This window comes from Podarcis tiliguerta (assembly GCF_965153285.1).
Source record: "Podarcis tiliguerta genome assembly, chromosome: 3".
NCBI lineage: Eukaryota > Metazoa > Chordata > Lepidosauria > Squamata > Lacertidae > Podarcis > Podarcis tiliguerta.
In genome coordinates, this window is record NC_139536.1 from 82,033,004 (window position 1) to 82,045,402 (window position 12,399).

A 12,399-nucleotide genomic window follows, 5' to 3' on the forward strand; every position below is an offset into this window, starting at 1 on the left:
GTGTGCCTTTTCTTCTTTTGTTCCTTAATTACTTGAGGGATATCTTGAGTGATTTCTTGAGTGATTTCCTGAATCCCACTTAGGTGGGTCATTAGGTGTGGATTAGTTGCTAAAGCCTTCGTGTCTTGAACTCTTGAACTTTGTGAAGAGTTTTTCTGAGAAGATGGCTGTACTGCACTTGGTTGTGCTCTGGCTTGGCTTCGTGTATAGGGGCGAGCTGTGGTTTTGTGGCCTGTGCCAGCCAGATCTGTGTAGGGATTGCAGGGGGGTGCAGCATCCGGAGGTGCCACCCTGGTTTGGCTACTGGATGGTGTCTGTAATTTATCTGTGGAGAGGGTCTGGGTTTGGGTCTGGTGTGGTTGATTGGTGATGGCGTTCTCCGTAGCCAAGACTCTCATCTCCAGAACCAAACGCCTGGCTGACGAAGACCACTTGACAACTGAGTTACAGAATCTCTCAAATGTGTTAATTGCCAATGGATACCAGCAAAACAGGGTTACGAAGCTAATCCAAAAAGAAACACCCCCCAAAAACCAAGACACAGAAGAAAACAATGGCATAGCCCTCCTTCCTTATATCAAGGGCACTACAGATAAAATTAGCAAAATCCTCCATAAACACAATATCAAAACAGCCTTTTGCACCAACCAAAAAATAGCCAATATCCTCAGAAACCCCAAGGATAAAATTCAGTTGGAAAACCAAGGGGTCTATGAAATACCCTGCAAAGTCTGCCCAGCCACGTACATTGGACAAACAAACAGACGAATAAATGCACGGATCGCAGAACACAAGAATGCCGTCAAAAAAGAAGAAAAAACTTCCTCTCTTTTCCAACACATGAAAGAAACAGGACACGAAATTAATTTTGCAGATTCCAAATTGCTCTTTAACATGGAACATCACCACAAGAGAATAATCATGGAAGCCATCGAGATAGAGAAACACCCTCACAATATGAACAAGCGTGACGACACATCCCGCTTGCCAGACATCTGGAAATTAGCCCTCCCCACAAAATCTGACACCAGATCCAGAGGCACACAGAACGCCATCACCAATCAACCACACCAGACCCAAACCCAGACCCTCTCCACAGATAAATTACAGACACCATCCAGTAGCCAAACCAGGGTGGCACCTCCGGATGCTGCACCCCCCTGCAATCCCTACACAGATCTGGCTGGCACAGGCCACAAAACCACAGCTCGCCCCTATACACGAAGCCAAGCCAGAGCACAAACCAAGTGCAGTACAGCCATCTTCTCAGAAAAACTCTTCACAAAGTTCAAGAGTTCAAGACACGAAGGCTTTAGCAACTAATCCACACCTAATGACCCACCTAAGTGGGATTCAGGAAATCACTCAAGAAATCACTCAAGATATCCCTCAAGTAATTAAGGAACAAAAGAAGAAAAGGCACACTAGCCTGGGAACCTCCTCTCTGCCCAGAACATTGGAGGCTATACACCACACCTCCTCAACAGTATTTATAGGAACTCAAACACTGAGATCCTGCTCTGTTCCAGTAACAAGAAGCCGAAAGCACCAGCCTGAAGATGACGAGTGAGACCTCGTCGAAACGTCGCCTAGACACCCCAACTTTTACACGGGAAGACACCCGAGGACACCAAAACCTGCATATATATATATATATATATATATATATATAGTTATGGAGACCATCTCAGTAATGACTGCTGCAAAGGACCAAGTGAATGGATGAAAGTCCCAGTTCGCCAAGATTGTGGTGACCAATTATAAGCACACTGTTATACATAAAAGCACAGCATTAGAAATAAAGCAGTAAAAAGCAGCAGATAAAAAAACAACACAATAGAAGCCAAAAAGAGAGAACAATCAGTGGGACACAGTCATTTTCATTGCCCATGAAGAAGGCCAAGCACACCTTTCTAGGCAAACACTTCAAAAATCTGAGCACCAGAATTGTGAGCACCGACTGTACCCCAGGTGATATGGAAGAGGGCCTCTGGAACAGAGCTGAGTTATTGGACAAATCCATAGATCACAGAATTGCAGAGTTGGAAGCAACCTTGAGGATCATCTAGTCCAACTTCCATATGGAGCCATCAGGGATTGAACCTGCAACCTTGGTGTTCTTAGCACTACACTCTAACCAACTGAACCACATGGGACAAGGTGATTCCAATGGTACTCTGGCCCCAGGCTGTTCAGGGCCTTACAATTCTAAGCGAGCAGCTTGAAGTGAGCCCAGAATAATTTTTTTGCAGTGGAGTTGGTAAAATACTGGAGTATTATGTCCCATTCTCCCACTTCCCTGCCGGAACATTATGGACCTATTAAAGTTTCCAGACTGTCTTCAAGAGCAAACCCACAAAGCTGGACATCTCTAGTAAGAAAAACAGTATATTAAGTTTGATGTTGCAAAGTAATGGGAAGGAATTCAACATCACAGAAAGGCATTTGTTCAATCAAAGCAAGTATTTTGGCTTGCCAGATGGAAGAGTCTCCCTGCTGTGTGTTCCAGGGGGTCTTCCCTGCACAGCCAATTGTGGGGGGCATGGGGAAAGAAAGGGGGGAAAGCCCAGTTGCACAAGCAGAAGTCCTTGCACAGCGCTTCAGCTGATGGGACTCATAGGTTGAATCCCACCCATGGTGCGCTTTTTAAAAATGGCAATGAGAATGACAAAGGATACATTTCTTGTCAAAAGCAGCAGCTACTATAGTTTAAAAACATAATTTCAGAGATTCAAAACAATGTGCTTATTTAGTTTTTAAAACTGCATTTTTTAAAAACAACAACCCAATGATCTTTTTGTTACATTTCCCCTGTTGAAACTTCACACACACACACAATTTCCACTATAATTTTGTGTCTTAATTAAGCTATATTTCTTACTGAAATGCCCCAATCAAAACTTAAATCCATAATCAACCTTTATTTTATGTGTGAAGACCTGATGTACAATTTTCAAACTGCTTCTTATAAAATTATCCTTACATCTTCAGAAGGGTAACTCTTGAGCAAATGTCTTGAGATTCTATTGCAGGTAATAGGAGAACTGCACTCTTTGCCCACTGAACCTAACAGGTGCAATTTATTTTTGAGTACAGTGGTGCCCCGCAAGACGAATGCCTCGCAAGACGGAAAACCCGCAAGATGAAAGGGTTTTCCGTCTGCAGAGGCGCTTCGCAAGACAAATTTCCCTATGGGCTTGCTTCGCAAGACGAAAAATGATGAAAAAATTTGAATTTTTTCCCCGCTCCAAAACCTCTTATTTTGAATCGCTAAGCTGCTAAAAGCATTTTAGCAGCAAAACCGCTAATCTCCCAAGCGTTAAAAAGCCGTTTTTAGCCCTTAAAATGTCAATAGCGCTAATAGTGCTACTCCGTCAATGGGCTTGCTTCGCAAGATGAAAAAACCGCAAGATGAAAAGACCCGCGGAACGGATTCTTTTCATCTTGCGAGGCACCACTGTATAGTGGAAATGACCCCAAATCGTTTTCAATACCTAGTGGAATTACAAACCACAGTATCTCCCTTAGCTTTTCATATACCATATATGCTGGGAAAGCGTGTTCTCCCTAATAGAGAACACGTGTTGCGGTGGGGTCTAGCAGGCCCCCCCACTGTTGCTGGGCAGATCCATTTGGATGGCTACATTGAGTTTATGGGGAGAATTTGATCTTGCCAATTTGGGGGTGGGGCCCAAGGTTTTAAATACCACACACGCAGCTTTGGGCGTCCTCTTTTGCTGTGTGCACCAGATCACTCGCTCACCCTCCCTGAGCTGGGGATTCTTGCTTTGACCTCGCTATGCCTGTCATGGGGTTGTCTGCTTTTGGGGCAGGGGTCTGGTAGGAATTTTGTCCATTTGGCTTTTGCCTACTGCGTAGCAAATCATCACAACTTGTAAGGTTTGCAGTTAGGCATTGGTTAAAAAATTGGTTGGTGGAGGGGTAAGTGCCTACCCCTCCAATGCTGCTGCTGCAAGGGAATTCCGTCAAAGGAATCAAGGGGCTTGTCATGCTTTCGGCCCAATCCCTGGCATGGAGCCTCTGGGAACATGTGGGAAGTGGTGAGGGTCTGGTGCCCAGCTTCATTTCTCCCCAATGTTGTTTTCCCTGGCTGGCTTCCGCCGGAATCCAGAAGTCAGTTCTGTCCCTGGGGCAAGGACAGATAGTCGTAACCAATGCCTAAGCAACCACTCACATTTGTGTATTTAAATAAAGTTGTGGCCAAAATTATGCCAAAAACCTTAAACAAAAATTCCATGTGAGGGGTGGCTTGGGGACCTCGACACACAACTTGTTGCAGCAAACCTCACTCTTTGAGAACGTGTGCAGCTGGATTTACATAATACATAATTTGGGCTCCATATTCCGACACCAACATGTGCAAGCCTCAGGAATATGAGTTTCCCATACTGTATGCTTAAATTAAAACTATGTTCACATTTGCACCTTGAAACGCAGTGAGGTCATTTCCCCCCACTGCATTTCCAAGCCACTTTCTTCTCCCACTGTTCACAAAAGAGGGGGATGCGGGCTGGTGACTTCTTTCCGCACACCAAGTGAAGGTTTCATCGGCACATGCGACATCACACAAAAGCCACAATTGTATCACACCACAATGGAACCGTGGCTTCCATTTCTGAATCAGATGGAAGCTGGTTTGAGGAAAGGCACCTCTAAGAGGAGTATTTCTCTAAAAGCTACAGGTACACATATGGATTGTGGCTAATGTCATGTGAACCTGGCTTTAAAAAAGCCACTGGTGGGAGCACACTGGCACTGTAGTAAACAGCAATGTGAACGCTAGCACCAGAGGCCTCAGGTGGGAAGGGCCATAGCTTAGTCATAGTTGTAAAACATCATTTCAGCCTATAAGAGCTCAGGCTCAGTGATTGGCATTTCCAGTTAAAGGATCTCAGACAGAAGGGTGTGTGAAAGCCTTCTTCCTGGCACTTCTAGCATTGCTAGTCAAGGTAGATAGTGCTAGGGCTAGATGCTCCAAACAGTATGAGCTGGCACAAGGCAGCTACAAGTGTGCTCATTCGGATAGTATTCTGCACTTGTGGTATGGCGGAAGTTATCATATCACCTGAAAGAGCCACATAGCTGCAGCTTGTATTGTATGACTGCCGTAAAATGGGGCCTTGGTTTTTGGCAGCATCCATAGCCTGAATCTTTCCAAATAACTGAAACAGTTAAGGAGTCAAGGCCAGCCCACATTTGACAGTGCTGTGTCTCTTGGTCACTCCCCAGTATAATCAAGAGATGGGGTGAAAGAGATGTTTGTGCAAAGTTATTAAAACATTTTGAATTAGGAGAAAATACTATTTGGTAGGTTCTGTAAACAAAATGAATCTCAGAGTTATGCAAAAGCAGTTTCACAGTAAGCAGCATTATAGGTTCTAAAATTAAATACAAATACAACATATTCGGGCTGGGGAGAGAATGCAAAGTTAGAGGAGTTATTCTTCTTTTTTTAAAAAAATAAATGGGGCAGAACATGTTTAGAGCCTGCTTTAATGATCTCCTGATTTTTCTAAGACAGCTAAGTCTTGGCCTCTGTGGTGTGCCAGCTAATTTCATTACTGGAAATGGTAATTACTACATGCTGTTAGTATGAGTGCAGGAACATTAAATGTCTTTTCTTCAGTTATTTATAAATATAAGGTGTTTATTTCCCCCTATAAATCATTATCATTATTCCTTCTCCGCTAGTCCGATAATGCCTATTGTTGAAATATCTAAATCTGCTTTGAGAGCCCTTTTGGCTAAAGGTATGAATGCCTTATTTAAGGAATAAATGTCTTAAATAAATGAAAATAGTTTATTTGAAACTGAAATCTGACACACAAGGCAGACTCGATAAACACTATTTGTTTTGTGTTTTGTTTGTTTAGAGAGTGGGAACAAAGCCAGCAGAATTATACTTACAACACTGAATGGTGTTTTACTCTACAGACATATCATTTATTATCTGATGTATTTAGAAATTCCTCCTATATGTTCTTTCCCCTACAGTCCTTTAGACCCACTGAAGATTACCAGTTAAATCCTCAGTTGTAAGATGATCTTATCTTGCACATCCTGACAGAGGACTACAAAGACTGATTCTATCAGCCCCCTCTCTTTAAAAATACCAGACCGTGAAGAGCTTGGATGGTTTCCCTACCCCCACCCCAATATAAGGTAAAATAATTATTTTGAAGGTTGCATTGGAATCAGCAGCAGAAAAACATTTTGCATTTAAGTTGTATAGAGCATAATTTATGTGCAGTACAATTCATGCCCAAATCAAATTACCAACAGAAAAGGGCTAATAATCCTATATGCAACCTATATCCATTCATGGATAGTTTGCCACTGATTTCAATATATTTGGCAACTTATAATTCATTCTATTACATAACCGTAATATTCCGTATTTGTTTGCTTCCTCCTTAAATCTGACAACTAACTGTGACTAAAGGGCTGGTGATTATTACTAGAATATGAACTAAATGAAGGACAGCGTACAAATGTTTTAAATAAAATACACATGTACCAACTGACACAGAAGGTATATCCAATCCCTCCTTCCTGTGCAACTGACAGAATGCTGCCTAAGGACTCAGCTACACAGCTAAAAATAAAACGTTTTAAATGTGTTGTAAAGTGGCACCTCTGGTTATGAACTTAATTTGTTCTGGAGGTCCATTCTTAAGCTGAAACCATTCTTATCCTGAGGCACACTTTCACTAATGGGGCCTCCTGTTCGCATCCTGGGGCAAAGTTCACAACCAGGAGCAGCTACTTCCAGGTTAGCGTAGCTCGTAACCAGAAGCGTTCGTAACCAGAGGTACCACTGTACAAATATGACACTAGATGGCTATACAAAATTCAATGTATTTTTCAAAACATTTTTTTTTAAAAAAAGCATTTTCACAGTGTTTTTTTATATGTGTGTAGATTCCACCTAACTACATCAGGGATGGAAAAACATTGGCCCTCCAGATATTGTTGTACTACTACTATTTCTTTATTAAATTTGTATACCACCCTATACCCATAGATCTCAGGGCGGACTACAACTCCCATCATCCCAACTATTGCCTATTGCTGGCAGGGACTGATGGGGACTGGAGTAAACAACATGTGGAGAGAGTCACAGGTTCAAACTAGGCATGGTGCGAGGGATCTATGATTAGGATATCTTGTTAAATTTCATTTCATTTTAGTAAGTACTGCTTTGAAGATTGAGGAAATGGTGTCAGGGGAGGTGTTTGCACCTCTGCGGTGGGGGTGGGAGTAAACGCAGGTATAGTATCTGCAAGTTTTCCACATGAAGATAAAAGCAGCACAGGGATGATTTACGCTGGGGAAGCAGTACAGGGGAAATGGTAAGGGTTAAATTGCCACAGAGGGTCTTCTAATTATCTATAGAAAGGAAAATGCATGAGATTTTCACTAGCAGTTGGTGCCTATGACGGCACCGCTTCTCCACCAGAAGTGGAGGTGGCGGGGCACCCATTGGGGTGGCACCTCAGGGGCTTCTGCCTGAGGCAACTGCTTTACTTTGCTTCACGGGTGGGCCAGTGCTGACAGTAGCCATGACCAAAGAAGCAGAAATGAAACCTATAAAATCAAGAAACCATATGCAAGCAAATGTAAACATGAGCTGTCTAAGTGCAATTGAGCTAACACAATATGTAATTAATAATCCTGAAAACTGAGTATTAGCAGTGGGATACTGAGAAATTGAAAATAGCCCTTCCGTGAAGGGAGAGAATAGCTCTTCTATTAAGTTTTCCTCCCCCACCCCCAGCATCTTTCTGAGCCCCTACAAAATCTTTTTCATTTCATTGTCTAAATGAAGGCCATGCCTTTTACGATTAGTAGTTTAATACAGGAAGAGATGTTAATCTTCGGCTGATTCTATTAATGTAATTTATGTAGCGGTTTTCTAATAATGTGATGTTAAGCAGAGCACATCAAACGTATTTATGTCTTTTCTAAGGATTTCCTTTGTGGTGAAAATGCAGAAGTATCTTGCATCCACAATCCATATTCATTCTCTCTCTCTCTGTGTACATATGTATGTGACACACTGTTCTTTTTGTCTTCTATTATAAGTAATTTAAAATTTGCCAGATTGCCTACAGTTGGATGTCCAAAACTCCCACTAATTTCAGTGGGAGTTGAAATAACATTTCTTAGGGCTAGAATTTGACCTCATTATGGACAGAGATTTGGACGATTACAGCACAATTCAAGCCAAGTCCATCACTTAAATTTCTATCAACTCAACTTTTTGAAAATACAGATAAGAAGTGTGGTTGCAAACTTTAATGCATTAATCAGTGTAATTAATCAACTACAAGCTTTAATTTTAGTTCAAAATTGCTACTCCCACATCATGTTTGAGCTCCGTTCCCTGTACATCAAACTCGGTCAAACAGAAGACATATTTTTTTTTCTTTTAGTTTTATCCAAAGCTAGGAGACATTTTCCCCTACCTAATGTGAAAACTACAGTGGGTCAACAAATCAATAGGAAGCACTGTAAATAGTATGTATATGATAATACAAAAACATTTTGAATATTCAGTCTCCAATCATATAAACACTTTTAAGTTCCACTGAACCATGAGGCATGTCTGAATTCAGTTCTTCAGATGTCCAGTTGAAAAAGAATCTTAGGTACGACAGTTAGGAAAGGCTCCTATAATACCCTTGACAGCTACGGTCATCAGTCACAGTAGACTGGGCTACTTGAGCCAATGATCCAACTCAGTATAAGACAGTTACATATATAATCAGCACTCATTTAAGAACTAACATCATGAGACAACAAGCTCTGAATCTTGATTATACAATCAACTCCATTGTTTACATACATGAACTAAGGACTGATTTCACACGGTATTATAATTGCACATGGTAATATGTTTGCATATTAGGTGATAGAGGGCCCGATCGGTTCATTTTTGGACAATTCATTAAATTACTCATGCAAATCTGCCCAAATTAAACTTAGAAAAATCCCCTCCTTCACTGGCTCTTAGCAAAGGAATAATTCGCAAAGCAAGCAAGCAGAGCATTTCATTCACAGCGAGAATAAAAATGCCTCTTGAATCAGTATTAATCTTGTCTCTAAAGCGCTTCCCTACAGGGTGATTTTAAATAATGTCAACAGAAGCCTCTTACCTAATGCCATCTGAGTTCATAAGGGAATTGTTAGAGACAAGAAGTGAATACTGTAGATGAAAAGTTTTTCTTCCTCACTCTAATATTTCTCCATTCCACAGTTGCCATGACAATCACAAGAGAAAGGGAATTCTGTGTTTACATTCCATTGTAACGAAACTTTTTCCAGAGTAGGAGCAGCTTTCAGTCCTTCATAATAATAAACTTTGCCTTTTATTTTCAAAATTGTACTCCTGCCCTATTATTAGGTTCTTTCTTGCTTGAACTGCAAATAAATTCCACATCTACTATATAGGAATATTGCCCTGGGGAACTTGTCTCACCTGTTTTAAATTGGAAAACTATATTTCAGCATTCCAAATACATGTATTTACTTCCTTGACTTTTGGGGTGCATTTCCCAAATTTTGCAAAGTAGTAGGTATGGTACAGAATCCAACTTGTTTCAAAACATCGAGACGAGGCAAGTACAAATGATTCTTGATGCTGACAACCCTGGAGTGTCATTATGAGAGTGTCACCAAAAGCAATTACATTGTTGCTAGGTTGAAAAGATAATTGATAGCATGACTAATAGAGAAACAGGTGATCCAATGCTAAAAACCAAAAAAGGCAAAACCAAAATTATCTCTTCCTCTAGATCTAGCAGAAACAATCTGTAATAATGTCCCAAATTACTGTCATGTATTATTCACACATACACTTTCATTCTGGTCTTTTCTCTTTAACTATTAAACAAAGAAACCAATTTCTCAGTATCCCGATTGAATCTATTTTCAGCAATGAACCATCACCATAAAAATTAGAAAATGAAACTCTACTAAAGCATATAAAATGGGAAGTAGTCTGTCCCTTCTAGTTTTTTAAAATGCTGATTTGATGACCATCTTCAGGTTCAACTCAAAGCCACAACGAAGAGTCTTAAAGGCAAACAAATTTATGATGGCATAATTTTTTTTGTAGATCAGACTACACTTTATCAGATATATCTAACAAAGTGGATTCTGTCCATGCAACTTATCCCATAATAAATTTGTTCATCGTTCTCAATATGAACAGGAGTCTAGTGGCCCCTTAATGACCAACATGGTTACCTCTCTTGAAACTCAAAGCCAGTGCACATATTTGCTGAGGCTGCTATTGGGGAGTGTGGAAGCTGTAGCCCTGTTCGTATATTGCATAAGATCTTTCCAAACTGCTCAAAAGGCTTCTGGCTTAGTCCTACCATACAAGAGTTTTACATGCCATGCAAGCTTTTCCCGTATAGCTATACTCCAGATGTTATGCCACCATTTTCCAGTGCCAGTTTCCTCTAATGTTTTCCACTTCTGAACCATGGTACTACGTGCTGCCACTAATAAAAGAATTAATGATGTCTTCAATTTCATTTCCTCATTTCTACTATCAAATATTGATAATAGCACCAGTTGAGGTGTAGCTTGAACAGCTTCTCCAAGAATATTCCTCATTTCAATAAAAAAAATGGGACCATAATGCCTGTGCCTAAGGGTACTCCCACCACATATGAAAATACCATCCTCTATTTTCATATCCTCTTTCACAACTGGAAGATTGATTGGAGGTGATGCAGGGAAGTTGAACCAGTGTATAATGCCATCTGTAATTTATTTTTCATGCAAGCTCCCTTGTTTTGGCTGATATTGATATGTTTAACTATTTTCCCTCCAGACCCTTTCCCATTTATCCTCCACAATTTTCTCCTGCAAGTCTGTTTCCCATATACGCTTCAAGCTATTTAGATTTCCAAATTCCATGTTTACTAAGCTCCTGACACAAATCTTTTGCTGTTGGGCCCAGGTTAAAAAACAACAACAACGTTTTCCATTTGTGTAAATTCACATGTTGCTTGGGTGTTAATCACAGGATCATGCAAAACTTTCCAAATACAGTATGGTATACCTGAAACCACTCTATATTCAGATCTTGGATTGCCAATTGTAACTGTTAACACATGATTGGCCTGTCATTAGGATAGAAGTCCAGTATGCGATAATAACCCTTGGGACGTAACTTAAGGAGGGCTCTCTGTATTGATGAGTCAATAGCAGAGTAATTGGAGCGTAGACAGGGATATATTTTTCTGCCATTTTCCCCAAATTGCCAACAAACATATGGTGAAGGGGTTATCATTTTTTTTTTTTTGTAATGTCGCCACTGACACTAGACCATAAATAAGTGGGACCTCAGTGTGGTTAGAATAAGTTTCCATCACACATACCGAATGCATATGAAACACCTCCTAATAAGATAATAAGTTCGGAAGCCCTCATTCCCACACATTACCCATGTTCTGAAATAAGCTGTATCTATACAATAAAATATCTATTTTATTTTTTTCTGAAGTAGTAAAAAATAGCCTATCTATACACACACACAGACACACACACAGACACCTAAGATACAGTAAGCCTGCATGGGGTTTTTGTTCCCAGCCACTATTCATGTCACTGGAATGCATGCAAGTCGGTTCCATCTCTGCCTGCTTTCGGCGCAGAAAACAGTGTGCATGTCAGCAGTTGTGCGCATGCTGGTTGTGTGTGAGTGGGGAGGTGTCTGTATAGTCAAAATGCATTGGGTGCAATGATGGGTGGGATTACCAAAGTCTTTTCCCCAGACGCCCTCCCCCTTTCTTATTTTTTAATTCTTATTTTTTGCCGAGTGCACAAAGCAGAATGTGCACAAGTTAAAAGTGCACAAATTTTAGGCTTACTGTACTTTTAAATCTTATCTTCCTATCTCTCCTCAAAGTGCTCTGAAGATTCGTTCCCTTCTATTTCAGTTCTGTCAACTAAAAGATGCTTAAAACAATTAGCAAAATAATTCAAAGTTTATTCACAACCAGCTGTACCGCTAGTAAGCGTGGCTTGTTCACAAAACCTTACTTTAATCTGAAGATGCACTTTAATTTAAAAGCATCCATATCACACAAAATCTGAATCACATGGCTTATTTCTTTCTGTCCAGAAAGTTGTATGCCATAGCACTAAAGTGAACTCCAAACATAGGCAGACAAAATTGTCCAGCTAACTTAATGACTAACATTAAGGCTGGGCTTTAAAGCAATTCTGTATGGTATATGCTATAAAAATTCAGGTTAGTTGTATGTACAAGTGATGATTTTGTGCTAAAACAGAATTGTAAATGCAAATGTTCTAGCAAAGTGTATTATTTTATGTGTCGTTTTTCTTGGGCTACTACTG

At 40.5% G+C, this 12,399-nt stretch overlaps 1 protein-coding gene across 4 annotated transcripts in view; it reads right to left on the minus strand.

Annotated features, from left to right (window-relative positions):
• The window catches only part of KCNQ5 (potassium voltage-gated channel subfamily Q member 5), a 249,935-nt gene that overhangs the window by 108,365 nt on the left and 129,171 nt on the right, over nt 1-12,399 (minus strand). The window contains exon 1 of one of the 4 annotated variants that reach the window (XM_083431159.1): nt 9,180-9,265. The exons of 2 other annotated variants lie outside the window; for them this stretch is intronic. In XM_083431159.1, the coding sequence (XP_083287285.1) occupies nt 9,180-9,199 (20 nt within the window). In that variant the 5' untranslated portion in view covers nt 9,200-9,265. Of the gene's footprint in view, nt 1-9,179; nt 9,266-12,399 lie in introns of those variants that run through there. One more of the 4 variants, XM_083431160.1, reaches the window with a different exon arrangement.